The sequence below is a fragment of the Syngnathus acus genome, chromosome 12 (assembly GCF_901709675.1).
Source record: "Syngnathus acus chromosome 12, fSynAcu1.2, whole genome shotgun sequence".
Taxonomy (NCBI): domain Eukaryota; kingdom Metazoa; phylum Chordata; class Actinopteri; order Syngnathiformes; family Syngnathidae; genus Syngnathus; species Syngnathus acus.
Genome location: NC_051097.1, coordinates 4,754,857 through 4,772,815, shown reverse-complemented (window position 1 = coordinate 4,772,815; position 17,959 = coordinate 4,754,857). Strand labels below are relative to the sequence as shown.

The window sequence follows — 17,959 nt, the reverse complement described above, 5'->3', positions numbered from 1 at the left end:
AAGTGGCCAACACTTCAAGTGTCCAAAGCCCTCAATGAGCCTTGGGTAAATCCATGAAAAACTCATGCGTCATCAGTATAAAAAGCCCAGAAGGATGATGAGCTGTATGAAGGGAGGACCAAGGGCACAGTGATAGCGAAAAAGATGAAAGTCTCAAAAGATTTTCCATTGCCCTCAAATTTAGCCCATGCATGTACTTTGCCCCTCCTTCCACTCTCCCGTGAGACTGTCCCGACACAAACGTCACAATCATCTGTTGCTCTGATTCACGATGAGATATACATAAGAGGGCAAATGAGGGAGGCCAGGAGAAGGCAGCGTCTCCACTCAAACATGATGGTATGAATATTGCTGCTAGAGTTTAATCATTCATTCATTCATTCATTGTCTCTATTGTTGTGCAACCGAGACACTCATACAGTGAGCATTTTTTAACAGTTTGCCAAATGTAGCGGCATCATCAACTACCTTCAGTTTACAACAGAGTTGCGTCGGAACTTGGAAATCACTAATCTACACAAAGAAAGTAGTTAAGTCAGAAATAGAGTAAATATTTGTACATGAAAAATATTTCTAGGCTATTAAACAAGCAGATGAAAAACAGTAAACAGTAAGTATGGCGGTCACGTGACACGTGAGCATGAATTAGTCAATAGGCTGTCATAAACAGAGGACCGGCCTAGCATCCTCGTTACATTACATGTACAGAAACTTTTTTTTTTTAAATTCAAACGAAAAGGGACTTGCATTTCTGCAACAGCCTTGTCAGGTAAACAATTCAGCTTGTTTCATGACAAGCCATCATTTCGCTTCACATTCGAGTCACATGCAAACAGGCATCTTGACATACATCGTCATGGGAACATTTTTTCCATTTCATTTTTTTTTTTTCTTGTTATTTCTGCCCCATTCACCATTCAACCCCTAAAGACTGAATTCAATTAGTTGCCATGGTCCGGGAATGTGTGACATGGAACTTAACACAGCCGCTAACTTAGTGAGGGCGTGTTTATGCATGATGAGTTTCTTGAATACCGACCCCTCTAAGAGGTCATCAGTCCTATCAGCTGTGACTATGCACGCATTCGAAAACGTAAATGAAAAGAGGGGCGCTACTCACCGTTAAGCATTGCATATTCTCAGGTTGCTGTGTCTCAGGGGCAGCACCATGGTTCGACAGCACGGCCTCTGAAATGTAGACAAAGGAATCACGGGCTGACACTGTGCCTTTGGAGCACATTTCAGCTGCCACAAAACCACCTTTGGATGCAAAAGTCCCTAAAACAGTTCTGAGAGTCCATAAAAAAAAAAAGCGTCTCAGATAAGGGGAGGGTAATTGATGTGAGCACTGTCCAGCAAGGACTGTGACTTGAACTTCTCAACGCAGACTTTGGTAAAATCCCACAAGATGCGAGGATCTCACAAAAGTGCCCAAGAGAGGAGTGCAAGGGAGAACAAGTGAGAGGGAGGGAAGAGGAGGGAGGGCTGAAGAAGAGAAAAGGAACTCCTCTCTCACTCTATTATCCGTCCGTCACAGAGCTCCTGGGAGGGTTTCCATGGTTACAGGAGACTCCCGCCTCATGTGTCCCTTTTAACTAATGCTCAATAAAGGCTGCATTCAGCACGCTGGCCACAATGTGGATTTTTCCCTCGATGCCTATTCCGTTTCTGTGTTTACAGCTCGTCGCGTCACTTTGTTTGCCTCTTCTTACAAAGTTCCTAGTTGACTTCCCAAAGATAAGGCAAATCCATTCAAGCCATCTTTTCCGAGTGCCACGCCCTTTTCGGTCACGTCTCCATTAATTGACTGAGATGGGATTGTATCACCTCACCAAACACTTGATTAGATAAACAGATTTTTTTTTTTTTTGCATTTCCAGTAGTCTATTAATACATATAAATGATGTAAATAAACAAAAACTATTTTAAATAGTCTGTCAGTATTTTCATAATGTGGCCCAATACATGTTATTCCTCATACTTCACAAACTATGTACAATCCTGCACAGTCACAAGGGAACTGCATATAACCTACCACAGGCAAGAATATTTTCAGGCTCTTTTTTTCAAATGTTCTGTATCAGCACATGCTCTCACATTGGCAGAAAAATAAAGATTAGTTCTAAGAATATATTATGACTTATTTTTGATGCCTTATTATATATATATATATATATATAGGAGTTATTTCAATGCTTATTTCAATGCCTTGCCTTTGATGGGAACGAAGACAACTATCCAAATAGTTTCCACACGTCACTAACTAGCCAACTAGCTGTCCCCTGTTTGTCAAAAAACTTAATTATCCTCTAACTAATCCAACTTTATTGTCGGGCAGAACGAACTACACGATCACCAAGAAAAAATATTACAGGCAAAAGTGGGTTGCAGAAATGTTAAGTTCAAAATACTTGGCACTTGTAAAGTTCAGATGCAGCCAAATGCCGTGCACACTGACAAAAGAAAATTACACACATCCTTTTCTGACAAGTTTTGGGCAAAGCCCAGAGTACATGGTGTAGTCTCCCGGCTGCGGTCTCCATGGAAATGCAGAAGATTAAACAACAACAAAAAAGAAGATTCCATCTGAATCAGAAAACGTCAGGGGTCCGGCAGGGAAAGAGAGCGGGGGGCAACCTGGCTGGCGTCAGGCCCAGGAGTGAAGCCTTTTGTCTTCCTAGGACATCGGGCACGATGGCGTGGAAGCAGCTGGAAGCATGACTGACATCAAAACAGAGGCAGAGTCGGAGCGACAATAAACGGTGGAGGCAGCGGCCAGTGGGAAAAGTATACACGGGAGGGAATAAAAGGGGGAAAGGGAAGATTAGAGACAAAAAAAAACAAAGAAAGGAAATAAAGATGTTGGCAGTCTTCCAGCGTGAACAAGTCGACTCGACTCTTGTCAAGACCACTCATCCACTTGACACTCGCTCCCACTTTTCACCTTACGACAACAGCAAACAAACAAACTTTTGATGGATAAAGTGGAGACTTGTAGCTCTAGACATCAATCAGTAGATTAGAGCCAATGAATTAATTAAACCGTTGACTTTAAAACAATGGGCGACAAGACTTCTGTTTCGAAAACCAACTAACTGGTTTGATTTGAAGAGTGGGAATAGCAGCTACAGCAACCACAAGTAGCAATATTTTTTTTGTAGTCCTGTTGATGGTACAGTAGTTGCGATTTTCACACACAACTAGCTAAAAAGACAATCACCTATGAAAAGTGACGCAAATGTGAACTAACAATGCATATTAACTTCTGTTGGCTGCTTTGGAATGTCTATGCCCACGAAGCAGGCAACTGACTCATTTATCACATGACGGCGCCATATTAAAAGACTCTCGGGCATGCCGTGTACGATCAGCTCACGCTTGACACATTTCACTTGCAGTGCCGACACAGCCGGGGAGCATCATTTCAACCGTGTCACGATGGCTTTCAAAAGACATGAAGAAAAAGGGATGATGATGATGATGCTCAGGCGAAGGCTGAGAAGGGTAAAATTGGTAAATTAGGGCAATAGAATAGGGAATCAGACAATAAAGCTAAATGCAATCAAAGTATTAATGAGAGGATAAGGTGAAATAAAAACATTTTAGAAAAAAAGAATATGTTGTAAAAATTTTGAAATATAAATGATTGATATTTAAGGCAACAATGTTAGAACAACATCGCAGGCAAGTTGTTTTTTCTCATATGTCCAAATGGGGGTTTAATAAATTGAATAAACCTTCTGAAAACTCTGACATCATTGTCATGAAATGCAGGACAGCCAATCACAGCAAAATTTAAGTCATACAGCAGAAGAAAAAACAGAAGACACGAGTTCCAAATACAAGAAAAATAAAACAATGAGCAACGCTGGATCAAATATATGCTTGCGGGGGTAAAATAAACAGGAAAGATAAACAATGGTAATAAAAACATGGAATAGCCTATAACTGATGACAACCAGGTGGGTGCACCAATAAGCGTGGAAAAAACACAGACATTAAGTCCAAATCAGCAAAAAAGGGCCAAAAATATTAACATGAAACAGAAAGGCCACCACTAACATAACCAGACTAAAACAAACGAGACTGCTTTCCCAGGCTCATTTGTCCATGTGTATAATAGTGTAATAAGCTAACAGTCGTCCATTTCTTTTAGAAACAGGCATTTTTAATATATGCACGACGGGGGGGGGATCTGCTCACACAGCAGCAAGCACAGATGAGTACTCTAAGTTCCCACGCCAAACTGCGAGTAAAATGTTAGAAGGGAGCTCCTGCTCCATTTATTATTTACAATACCACGAGCACTCCACTGATATTTGTCATTACAGCGGAATACGGGTGCTTCGTTACTGACGTGCGTCTTCTAAAGCTTGATTTGAATGTGTTAAATTCACCAATAAGATGGATAGCCTTCAAAGGGTTAGCAAAAAAAAAAAAAAGAATTGCCATGTCATTTTTCTGCATTTGAGGAATGTTTGGCTGCCATTCACGCACAGTTTTTAAGGGTACCGCCCCTCGGCACACGCTCAATAGAAGTTAAGGAGGCAGGGTTTTATTGCAGCCCTACGGTATAATTAGTTGTCATCGTCTGGAAGATAAGGAGCATGCAGACAGAGTGACAGTTTGTCTGGGACAAAAGAACTAAAAAAAAAATGGCCTCTTGAGCCTGCTCTCTCGGTAGAGTATTTTTGTTTGACATTTTGTATATTCAGAGTGGAAAAGTGATATTTAATTTCCAATATTGTTGTATTATATTGTGTAGAAGGAAAGTGTGGCAATTTTGTCCAAAAAATTTGATTCTGAGTAATCAAATTTTAATCAGCACTGAACAGCTCCCCTGACCCAACTTTGAATATGCAAATAGTTATAGTCCTGTCCGTCTATTCCCAACCTTATTTTCATCTGCTCGACTCATTTGTACTGCAAGATTTAACACTGTTGTTTTGTCATTATAAAGAACCCCCCTTTTGCCCCATGAATATAAAACGCTCAATGCTCATGTCTTACATTAACTAACCCCAAACCTACTGACATATATATCAATGTGTCAGGGTGGTGTCATGCTAGCTGACAAAAAAAGATATCACTTGTTAAACTTATATTAATGCAATACTGCTGCACTAGTAGTCGTATTTATTATAATAAAATGTTATATTTATTTTTGTCACATTTGAATTTGTAAAGGTACTTTGAACTCTCATTTTAATCTTTTTTGTTAAAAAAAACGATTATTTTAATATTCATATTTTATGAGGACAGTTTTTAATCAGATAGGCATCAATCAGTAAGTTAATTATTATTATCACTCCAATTCATTAAATCCATCGATCGTCCTTTGTCAACAATGCTGTGTGCCGCGCCGCAGTTCAAATTAGTCCACAGGCCCATACAACGATATATAAACTATATTTTAAATAACTATCACATAAACAACAATATTATCAAACCAGTTGTGTCACTCCAAATCATTAAATCCATCGATCAAATTTCTCGTCTTTTATCGATCGTCCTTTGTCAACAATGCCGTGTGCCGCGCCGCAGTTCAAATTATTCCACAGGCCCATACAACGATATATAAACTATATTTTAAATAACTATCACATAAACAACAATATTATCAAACCATTTGTGTCACTCCAAATCATTAAATCCATCGATCAAATTTCTCGTCCTTTATGTCATCCTGGTGACAGAGGACATGTCCAGAGGATATGGCGCTTTAAAGTGTTAATTACTTTATTTGATTTTTTCTCTCTATTTTTCATGTTTTGAATATGTTCAAGATAAAGATATCAAAGCATGTGAAGTGATCAACTATACTAAAAATAACATGTGGTCAACTATACTTGTAAGTAAGTGATGTGTTAATGATCAAGTAATAATTTGTGAAAAAAAGTCGCTCCTGAGTATAAGTCGCCCCCCCACCCAAACTATGAAAAAAAACGCGACTTATAGTCCGAAAATTACGGTATTATACTTCTTTCCAATTGCCCCACAATCAAAAATTGTCATTCTTCTGAAACCAGACAGCGTCCTGCCATTGACTTTGTTACATATAACTTTTAGCATTTGTTCTTATGTTTATACTACAAACCACAACCACAATAATACAATCAATTTGATATGACATCAAAACATTATTTTTCTGATTTATTAAATTATAAGCGCATATTTTGCGGCCCAGTGGAGTGCAACTCTACCGGTCCTGGCCGTCACACTCCGGAATTCACTCCTGCACAATTACTGTTTAGACTGCAAATCATCATTGGAATAAACATTATGGAGGTGCAGTGCTAGCTTATCTCTAAACATTGTCACAATAACGTAACAGACTAAACACTATCTGAAAACATGGTCCCAAAGATGAACCAGGAAGGCATGTACTCACACACACCGTTGTATTGTACTAAATGGGCTTTTGATCATTTCCGTGTTTGTGCACGTCATTGTGCAGCAGAGCCATGGCCTATATTCTGCCAGCTGGCCTGGCAATATTCAAGTGCATGAGTTTGCACACACGCCCCCCCCATCCCCAGCCCCTTCACTAGAGAGAGCGCGAGAGAGACAGCACACTGGCATATGAATCTGATGAGACAGTAGTGGGGCAAGTATTACCACTGCATGAGCTGATCACAATCTGAAGCCAGATGTGCTTGTTTTCAACTGAAATCAACTTCCTCTGCTGCTCCACTCCTATCTGCATTATTAAAAATATCTTAACATGTAGAAGTCCGACTAACCCTTGAACAAGCCTTGCTATGGTCTGCTGTCGCTGCCTAATCCCGTCCCAGACTTCCACTCGAGGGAAAACTCGTTTTAAAGTTGCATGAGATGCAGAGTAGCCGGGTTCGGCCAAGCACAATCAAAAACTGGAAAAGGTGTCCGTCAGCCCGTGAAATGAGTAAACCATGATAAAAACAAAACCGCCACTTTATGGAGTGGATCTGTACTGTGTTGAGATGTAGTAGAAGAGCAATACAATTTTGTCAAATGCCAATAGACATTGTCACAACGGCAACAAATTTGTACCCAAATAAGACTGTGTGTGTATATATATATATATCATTATTTATCCTTATGTTCATTACTGTGGTTGCAGTTTCAATTGCACTGGGATTTTTTTCAATGTTTGGCTAGCTTGTTAACAATCAGAAACAGCCAAAATTAGTTTGAAACAACTCTTGGATCTCAATCCATTGTGCAAGAACAGCTGTTTGAAGAAGGTAAACTAAGCTGCTTAAAAGGGGTCAGAGGGTTATGGCGGTCTCAGGCGGTGGTCGAAAATGGGGGAAAGAATTGGGGGTAAAAAAAAAAAAAACACACAAGAGGGGAGTGAGCCTGTGATGACTAAAAGGAATTAAAGATGCACAAAGGTGGATGAGGAGGAGGAGGAGGACTCGAGGCATGATCTTAAACGATTTTGCAACTTTACTTCTGTTGTGCAAAGAAGATAATAGTACTCACCTAATGTAGGCTGTCGTCACTGAGGAGCCTCATAAACACACACACATACACACAACCATCATGCACATCAAAGTGTATGGAGTGAATGGGACATCCACACCAGTAGCGTGAGCGGAGTAGCACAGGAGTAAGCTCCGTGTTGCTCTATGGCGAGTGTGACGCGGCGGCGGGCTTTGGTCCAGAAACCCCTCCCTCCCCCTCTCTCTCTGTAGTCACTCTCCTAAACCCTCACTTTCTTCCCCGTTTAATCCCTGGCTTAAACATCCAAAGAAGCCACAGGCCCGTCACACATACAAGCAAGAATTGGCAAATATTTATCCCTAGAATGTGCCCTTGATAGCAAATATGACTATTATACTACTATAACATACAAACTCATTTTATAATTACATATTATTGACAACGTATAAGTTAAAAGATGCGAGCGTGGTTTAAGAGGCAGCGTCATTAAACACAAAAAACAATTCTATTTTGGTATTTGGTTTTCTTTTCCCCCCTCAAATTCCTGCTTTATAGCGTGAGGAACCATAAATAGGAACTTAAAATTGAAGACATACATGCACACCACACAGTTCACGTGTCAGTGGAACCGTTTGATTTATCACAGCCGGTCATAAAATGTAAACAGTAGACGTACGTCATCACGCAGCACAAAGTTGCACTCAGTTACTGCTGCACCTGTTTTTCCATTTGTTTGTTTTAAATTTACAATCTGCATAGAAATAAAAATATTGGTGCTGTATGTGTTTTAACATAAAAGATTAGAAGCTTAGAATTTCAAGTTTAAAAGTTAAATTTGACATGCTTACCATATGTGTTTTTTTTTTTTTTGTTTTGTTTTTTGCACAGTGCTGTCGTTCATGATATGAAAAATTCTTACCGGTGTCATGCGAGTTTTCTTCTGCAGGCACTTTAAGATGTTTCCTCACGCCCACTTCCTCCCCAAGCAGGTAGTACCATCCACGGACCTCCTAGCGCCGTGAAAGTTGATAATGCGCATGTCAGCATCAAGCTGGAATATCTAAAGCATTAAGAATGGACAGATACACACACAGATCGATATAGAATTTCTCAAGGGCCCACGCAGTCACTATGCACGATCCTTCAGCTTTTTCCAGTTGCTGATGACCATCTCTGAACACCCCCCATCCTCCCCTCTGCACTTCTGCCTTGTGAGCCAGATGGTGTGTGCAATTCTGTGTGTGTGTTACATAAAACTATCCGGGTGGAGGGAGCAGGCGTCTGATTTGTAATATGAATGATGTGGACACACTCATGCAAAAACAAGGACATTGCCGTCACAAGGGCATACGTCATCTGACACCGACACACGCACATACACTGGACACAGGCATCCAAACAAGCGTGAGCCCAGTCTCATTGTACTAAATAATGCCATGATGTTGACAGTAACAATAATCTCCGCTTTAAAAGCATCTTAGCCGAGTGGACAGATTTCTGCAGGCAGTGGGACACAGCAAAGGGGGGAGGGGAGGATGCTACAGTATGCAGGGAGGGATTTACACTATTATATGATATTATTTCTCCATTGGTTACCCTCCAAAAATCTAAAAGGTTTAGAAACGAAAAACAAAACAAAAGAGAGAATGTGAAAAAGACATAAGACTTGAAAGCTTACTATGCCATGAAAAAGCTGCTATCTACAGGACTGTCTCAGAAAATTAGAATATTGTGATAAAGTTCTTTATTTTCTGGAATGCAATTAAAAAACAAAAATTAAATTAATAAAAGGCTTGCAATATTTCAGTTGATGTGTAATGAATCCAGAATGTATGACCTTTTTTTTTTTTTAATTGCATTACAGAAAAAAAAAAACGTTATCACACTATTCAAATTTTCTGAGACAGTCCTGTATTTCTGCAAATTAATTTAAATTAAAAAGTAACATTGCTAGCTTCTGCTGTAGCTGCAGTTTGGTTAGCTTCTCAGACCAACTCGTCAACTTGAATTGTGATGGTGATAACAAGGAAAATCTATCCCCTGTAAACTTTCTAATCCTATTATATGATATAAAAATATTAAGACACCCAACAACAGACATCCCATAAAAATTTGAGATGTCATCATTCCCTCTGTGAGATGGAACTAACACAAGAATTGCGCGCGTGCAAGTATGTGGCTTAACATTGGTAACCCCAAAGTGTTTGCTCTCGAGCATTAAGGCCACTGCCAATCATTCACATTGCACTAAATTGTTAGATTCATGCTCTGGTGGAGACACGCACTCCATGCCTTTCTCTCTCTCCTACACACATGCACACATAGAAAGTGTGAGGAGAAGCTCTACGGAGCGTACCTGAACTGTGTGAACTCACCTTGTGAGTTTGCATGAGGGAGCGCACGCCGAAGCTCATGCACCCCAGCAGCACACTCGTCCTGTTTAAACAAAAAAAAAAAAAAGACACGAACAAAATTGAAAACACATTGCTCAATGAGGCAACTTCACCGTGGTCTAAGGTTTCTTTTCACTGACACGAGGTTCAGCTCTGCTTTTAACCTTTCACAGATACATCCAATGCAGATTATGATCACAAAAAACAAATCTTGCTCTTTGCGTTGGGATCAACCTCGGTGCCATTGTGTTCAATCAAAAGAAGGATTGGCCATGTATTTGGGGGCCAGGTAGAACAAAACAACAAAGATTCATATTTTGATGTGGTTTTTCAAAGTGTGTTGCCCTTGGATGAATGAAATTGCACTTATTCAACCTTTTTTTCTTTTCAATACTCGAGTGGGACAAATGCTATTTATCAAGCATATTCGGTAGACACAGGCTCCCTTCTTTTGGGCGGGCAATGAAAATTATTTTCATTGGGTTATCAGTCTCCATCATTAGAGTATTCATTATCCATCAACATGCACAGATTAAAAAATAATTAGAGTAGCACTTTACATAGTGGGTACCCTTAAAAAATGTGGTGCATTAACTGCTTATAAATTAGTTATAAATCAGCAATAAGCATGTTAAAAGCATGTACTGGCGGCTCAAAGTAAAGCTATTACTTCGGATAATAGGCAGTCTTGATGACAATGCGGATGATGCAAATGTTACCACCATATCGAATGCGGCAAAGTAGCGCGATACTATTTTAGTTTAATGCTTCACTTAGATTTAATTATTTTGATCTATGTGATCCTGCTCTGAAATAAGTGGGAGGGACTTAGTTTTATGATCCATAGAGAAGAAGTATTTTTCAGTAACCAAAAATATGTATCCGATTTGTGCAATATTCTTATGAATTCTCCTCGAGACCAGCCTTCTGCTTTTAATAAATCCAGTTCTTTGGAATGCAGTCACTGCAGCAGGCCTCAGAAGAATATTGCGGCTGTTACTCGTGTCTCCTCCTAATAAATACCAGTAGACGTTTGGATGGAATGAGGCTTAATTGCTTCCCAAAGAGGAGCAAATCGCTTTTAATCTGTGCCCCAGAAACGGCCCAAACCAGGGACCTTATTTATCAAGCGTGCATAAACACAAAAGTGTGCAGCACAGACCTCACCAACAAGCCAAAATCAAACAAGGGATTCCCAAACATAGTTTGAGTCAGCTTGCACCAACACACAATAAATTAAATCTATCAATGCAGAAATAATCTGCGATGCACAGGGCCTGGAGGATTTAAACGCATTTCATTTGTTCTACAGAATTGCTCTGTGGGTGTGCGCCTCCAAGCAGGTGCTGAGGACGGCTAGCTGAATGGATACAGTAGTGATGGCACGTGTCCCCAGTTTGCAATATTGCTAGCCTCACAACATGCTTGTCGTCCTCCAGTTAAAAATAATCCTCATCTGTGGGCCGTCGCACGATTTTAACCATTGAGTCTGATTTAAAAAAAATGTTTTCGTCTCCCACATCTTTATTGTTGTTGTTGTCAACAGCTGAATTAATTGTTTGTGATTTTTCTTGTTGCAGGGAAATTCTGAATATGTTCAAAATTCACACATGCACGCACACACACACACAGACACACACACACACACGTGAATCATGGTATGTCCTATTTCCCTGGCGTTGACCCTTTTCCTTTCTGCTGAGGGAGAGGTGACAAAGCAACACATGCACACATACAAAGAAGAAAATGGCAACATTAATTATTAAAATAAATAAAAAAGTAAAGGGTATTTTGCTGCTCTGGTAAGCAAATAAATGCATTTCAAGAGGTTTTTTTTTTCCTGTAACCTGAGCATGCATACCTGGAGGCGCAGTAAGAGTTCCACACTGTGAAGAGCAGTCGCTTGTGAAGGTCCTTGTCACATACCACACTGTTAAATATATATATAAAAAAAAAAAGTCACGTCAGCATGATGAAAAGTTCTATAGGAGTAGATTGTGTGTTTGCTTACAAGTAAAAGGTGTGTAGGAAGACAGGATTTTTACACTGACGGACTATTGCCGTCTTCTGCCGCTCTCTGTGGTTGCTGTCTGGTAACATGCCCACCTGACAAAACAAGTACCGGTAGTTCTCAAAATAAGTCACGTTACAAAAACTGGCAACATTTTTAGCTTTGGACAAGAGAAACACCCTGGGCTGGTGGCCAGCCAATCGCAAGGCACGTCAAGACAAGCAAGTCACATTTACAATTGTGGACTTGTTTTCAATTAACAGATGTTTTTGGAATATGAGAGAAAGCCAGAGTACTTTTATCTAAAAAATTAAATTAAGGTAAACTAGATTAAGGTAAATATGAAAGTATCAATCAAATCTGAGCTTTAATTGTATAGATTTTTTAATGAAATTGCTCATAATTTATATAAGGTGTGAGGATGATACTGTCCCTTCAAGAGCCCACCATTCATTTCTAAAAACACACACAATTTATGGCTGACCAGTCATAAAGTAAATTATAGGCCTTTAAATCTAATTTTGACACCAATGTGGTGTTGGTAATGAGCCAGGATACTAAAAAGTATTCCCCTTGAGTGATGACACATCATTGTGCAGCGTTCCAGAACTGCGTAAAAACAGCAGTGGTACAATTCTAGGATGGAAATATAAAGCCCAATTACATTGCATATCATACCTTTACATAGGAGTCACATGACCCCTGGTGCCCATGCAACATACCCCGTGCTTCCAAAACTGTCAACAAAAATGATTGAATGTCATTTTTAAAAATCAAAACTTAGTAATATTTTGAGAGGAAATAGAACGGAACTCACCACTTACAGCAAGAACTTCCTGTTCTTGGATGATTGACAGCTTTAGCTGACCTGCAGAAGAAGAAGAGTGTGAAGATTGCCAACTATAAATGAATGTTGCTGGCGTGTGCGTGCGTGCATGCATGAGTGTGTGCGTGTGTATCAATCATTTGTCTTGTCTCATGTCCTCCCAGGCAGATACACGTCTCGCCTTCCTTCTCCTGGTCTCTCAGTGCTGTTAACAACCATCTAAAGCCTTGTTGACCATGTCGACATGGCTCACTGCTAACATTGGCTTTGTGCCGCTCGTCTAAATTTATCCCGCTCCGAAGAGCCCGGGCCTGCACTGATAACGCCGCCGCTACTCGCACGGCTGGGTACGGGGGATGTTTGTCGTTCCCACACTGAGTTTGGCATGTGGGCATATGGAAGAACAAAGCGGGAATGTCGTTTTAAATGTCTTCCTACATCTGAACTGCTGTACTCAAAAGACTGTTATGAAGCAGCCTCGAAGAACATTCCCGGCAGCACGCATAAGCGGCCAAGCAAAATGGCTAAGTGGCAAAGCAGACTGATTATTCTCATTAGTTGATGATGAGTTTAAAAGGGAGCATGCAGTTGGACCATAGTTGGACTTTTTTCTCTGAAGACAGCTAAATGGTTTCCTAATGTAAGCAACCTCACACATGACAAAAAAAAAAAAGTCATAAAAACAATGGTGAATGTTCTCTACGCTTAAAATGTGGTGCAATGAAGACTGACCATTAGTTTTTTTTCACCATAAACCAAAGGTATGTTGTAGTACCAACACTGACCTGTGAGAGGCAACAAGCCAAAAAGCATCTAGATTACCAGAAAAATACAACAAAAAATGTAGAAAGAATTCTGTCGAATTTAGTAGACGTTTGCAACGTTCACCTCGGAACAAACCTTGTGGAGAAAGACAATATCACCCAGTGTGCATCAAATATCAAACTAAGAGTCAAATCATTGCTAAACAAATAATTCATATTATATTGTAATTGCCGATAAAGCGAAGACATAGTGACCTAGATTCATAACAAGGAGTTCCTGTCACCGTAGCCCCCTGCAGTGCCGCATAGAGACCCTGTCGGAAATGGGATGAACCATTTACATCAAAAAAGAGGAAGAGGAGTGCCTTTTCCCCTCTTTCTCCACCTTGGCTTTTAATTTGCCTTTGCTGCTTATTTGTCACATTTACATATGAAAGCAAAGCACCCCACCGGTATCCAATGAGGCCAGGCCAAGCGGACACTGACAGCCTTTATGTGATAACAAAAAAAATGCCTTTTCAGCAGACAGAAACATCAAGAAGAAGAAGTGAACTCTATCTGTGTTTTCTGTGAGAACCAAAGTAATTTGGGGTAGTTCAGTGTAAAGAATTTCAGACAATTATTTCTGTGTATTTGGTCCAAACGGGAATTAATGGGAGGAATTGTATTGATTGTATTTGGTAACATTATTAACTCAAGTCCTCTTTAGAACCTGATCAGATGTGAAAACACACCCAAAACCCTTAAAGCATTAACAATTGAAAAATAGCCAATATGACTGTCACGCACTTTTTAGCCTGCTCTATAGTCAAAGTTTATTTAACTATTTACTGGTGCTGTGGCAAATGGTGGGCAATTGTTGCCAGTTCTGGAACGAATAAACTTTAAAAAGCACTGGTGAAAGGTTGAGTGGACTGGACACTATTTTCTGTATGCTGAATTTGGTAGTTGCATTGAATCAAGGTTTCACTATTTTGCATGTATTGCAAATGACAAGCAGTGTGACTAAAAAGCCACATTTCCTTCTGATGTTTTTTTAATCCTCTCCCACACGGCCATTAAAGCCAGCCACAGTCATAACTACTTTAAAAGATCCCATCCATATTAATAAGTGTCAACAGGTAAATACTGGATAATGGATGAGGCTTTGCTCTTTGGATAAACAGTGCAGGTGTGGATAATACCCTCCATAAATGATGCAAAGGGCCACCTCATTTGCACATCGAAGGATGAATGGCCAGAGATGGTGCTCTCATTGTGACTTTTCATAAAGAATATATATACTATTGATTAAAAAAAAACAATTAAAACTTACACAGTAATGCTTACCATGAGTGGTCAGCAAGAAGGACGGCGCTTTGGAGAAGCTTCCAGATGGTTTACGCAGGGAAACCCTAAAAGACATCACAGAGAATACGGCTGCAAATGAGACTCCAAGAAATTTGATGCTTGCTGCCAGTGCGCATGTGTGTTTGTGCATGTGGTGCAAGTGTGTCCCATATTACCTACAGAAATTCCATCAAACTCAACTGCTTGTATCAAGAATCCTATGCGATCAATCTGAGGTCATCGAGAGCCAATAAGTAAAGTCAGTCAACACAATCTGCAACATTTCTTAATTCAAACTATCAGGAATGGTTTGAAAAAAAATATGTTTAGGCTTAATCAAACCAGTACAGCCCATCTTGAAAGTGGCTCTGGATCTTCATCCAGCCTGGCTATGTCATGAGCTGTAAAATGTGGTATGGCCAGTAATTGTTCACAGACACATTTTCAGGAATAGGCAGATATAAGATTTTCTTGGTTGGTATATTTCACACTGAACACCCTGAAGAACATGCAAACCAAATAAAAACTAAATATTATATTACGTCTCTTTTTCAAGCACCATGAGAGAAATAAAACGTGCAAACAACAGATTAACAGGCAAAAACATGTTTTTAATACGCACATTAAGTCAGTGGTGCTTGTGTCTGTAATGGACAAAAACGGTGATTAGGTTACAATGCTGTAATCCATCCAGATTAATCATAGAACGATTTAACACACCTCTGGGTTCAAATGTGAGTCAACAGACAAAGCAGCTAAGTATTATTTTGATATGCCACCCGGCGACAGTGTACAAGTAACCCCCAGATGAACTTGATGTATTAATACTCATGTTGCTAATCCACCCACCCACTTCAAATACAACATAACCTGGGGATGCAATTCTTGCTGACAAAACTCATATCTGCATGTATCTCTTCTTTCCCCTCTCGTCTAGTTTCTTTTCCTCTGGATCATTAAAATATAATCATCTTCCTTTTTCCGCCACAAAAAATCCCCCATGGTCCATCAGGTTCTTATCAGTTGGTATGAAGGGCAAACAAAAGGAGAATTATCCTGCATTTCCTTGAAAGGAAACAGGTTAAGATCCGCTTAACAATCTTCCCGTTTATCGTTTGATCGTACTGGGCCCACAAATACACACAGAGCAGGAGGAGAACGTGCTGATCTTGCATATATAGCAGAGTCAAGGGTGAGCAGGGAAAACAGGACGTGATGCTCAAAAGGGGGACTGGACTGAGATGCATGGGCCTCAATCGTAAATTATTCTACTGCCAAGACAATTGCACCACTTACCGACCAAATATGGAACTGCACCATGCATTCGATTAACTGAACGTGTGATTTTGAAAATATGAACCGTACAAGTTATATTTCTCGTTGATAAAAATATATAAGTCAAGGTGTTAGAAGAAGAAAAAAAATCGTGTCAGCAAGTCGGAAATGAGGGTTTGCGTCGTGCCATGAACCCCTTTACGTCGTGCCATGAACCCCTTTACGTACGTATCGTTTAACGTCACAAAAGTGAAAGAGATCCACAAACATTACATTCATTCTTGCAGTTGTATTCGCCCAAGCGGCCAAAGTATCGGTACGTCACAGATGCCTTGCAACATATTCAATATTTAGCACCCGACTGGCAGAAAACAGATCAACATCAAATATGAATTAGTGACAGGTATGATCTGATTTTTCTAACTGGTATAAGGGATGCTTTAAAAAGTAGAACGTCATTTTCTGCTTAGACGCGTGGCACAGCCATGTAGAATAATGGGAGTTTCAGCAGTGTTTTTGAGATTTGTTTATTCTGTGTTTTGCACAGAATTTTTGTAATTCCGATTAACGCTCTGGAAGTAAATGCAGCAGCGGTCTCTGGACGGAAGTAGGAAGCGTCAGAGATCTTCTATCAGAAAGATGTCGCAACTTTTCATGCACTGAAAACTCGTACCGGACCGATGAAAAAGCCTCTTACATTAATATATGCGATGTATCATCGAATAAACAATATTTTAAAACACAAACGTTGTCATAGTCGAATATATTTTAACAATATGACAGCAGTAATCTTCATACAGAAATTGTGTGAGTTCACAGCAGAAGCGATACGATTGGTTGACGAAAACTACAAGCCTACAATCTCTCATGTTTCAAAACTAAACAGTAGTTTGCTGGTTCATAGCAACGCGCTGCTAACGTCAGTAACAATTGCAGGGAATCTGTAAATGGGTTAATCAGGAGTTGATATATTTTGCCAGAAGAAACATGACTTTTACAATACACAGCTTTTTGATTTCTCCCTAGTTAGATCTACGGCCATGGAGCTTCTCCCAGTGCTGGAAGCTCAAGAAAAGCCCAAACAAGGAATATGGTAAGCAGCAATATTAGTTTGGTTGCATACATTTACTAACCTTGTTTGCAACCTTGTTGCCCTTTTAGGTATTCCTTGGTACCGAGTGGGAAACCACCCGGCGTGAGCGTGGGACACACCTGCACTTACTGGTCTGGAAATGATGGCAATGAAATGATCCTCATCGTTGGGGGAGCAAATCCTGGTGGCAGCTTCTCGCATACACACGCTATAAATCTAAGTACGGATTTTAGCAATTCTCTCATTTAAAGAACAATTATTTACCCAATTGCATGTATGTTCAAAGCACAGGCAGGAAGATTGTTAGCGATTAGTAAACGGCCAATCAGATTGCTCAGATGTCATCCCTTATCCTAAAATATATACAAATTAATGACATGTTTTTAATAACACATTTGCACTGTTGTTTTTTGTTTTTCCTGAAAAAAAAAATATTTAGAAACAAAAACTCCAAACATTTGGACATAAATATTTTTTATTGACAACCTTTATATAATTAAGATTGCAGTATAAGCACATATTTGTGATGTCTTGGCATTACTAAAAGATGTTCAGCAATGAATCAATCAATGCAGTTTTCTTTTTGAGCATTTATGATTGTCTTTTGCTATATGTAAACTGTTGTTGCAATAACCATCATCTCTTGACCTTTCTAGAGTGTCTTGAGTGGGATGCATTACCTTGGGAAGGTCTAAAAGCTCGATATGAGCACTGCACGTTGGTGCCCGAAAGCCCACCACAAAGCTTATGGGTGTTCGGGGGAGCGGAGCAGAGTGGCAACCGCAACTGTATCCAAAAAATCAAAGTAGCAGGTAAAAAAAAAAGACTTAGTTTCAGTAC

General features: G+C 39.8%; 1 protein-coding gene across 3 annotated transcripts in view; it reads right to left on the bottom strand.

Annotated features, from left to right (window-relative positions):
* Positions 1-17,335, bottom strand: part of rgs3a (regulator of G protein signaling 3a) — an 85,151-nt gene extending 67,816 nt beyond the window's left edge. For 2 of the 3 annotated variants that reach the window (XM_037265928.1, XM_037265930.1), the window contains exons 1-9: positions 17,160-17,335; positions 14,752-14,816; positions 12,650-12,700; positions 12,511-12,569; positions 11,833-11,927; positions 11,683-11,751; positions 9,804-9,864; positions 8,348-8,438; positions 1,121-1,188 (exon numbers count right to left, since the gene is read on the bottom strand). In XM_037265928.1, coding sequence (XP_037121823.1) covers positions 1,121-1,188; positions 8,348-8,438; positions 9,804-9,864; positions 11,683-11,751; positions 11,833-11,927; positions 12,511-12,569; positions 12,650-12,700; positions 14,752-14,816; positions 17,160-17,320 — 720 coding nt within the window. In that variant the 5' untranslated portion in view covers positions 17,321-17,335. Of the gene's footprint in view, positions 1-1,120; positions 1,189-7,467; positions 7,626-8,347; positions 8,439-9,803; positions 9,865-11,682; positions 11,752-11,832; positions 11,928-12,510; positions 12,570-12,649; positions 12,701-14,751; positions 14,817-17,159 lie in introns of those variants that run through there. The other variant, XM_037265931.1, reaches the window with a different exon arrangement.
* Positions 17,336-17,959: the final 624 nt, after the last annotated feature.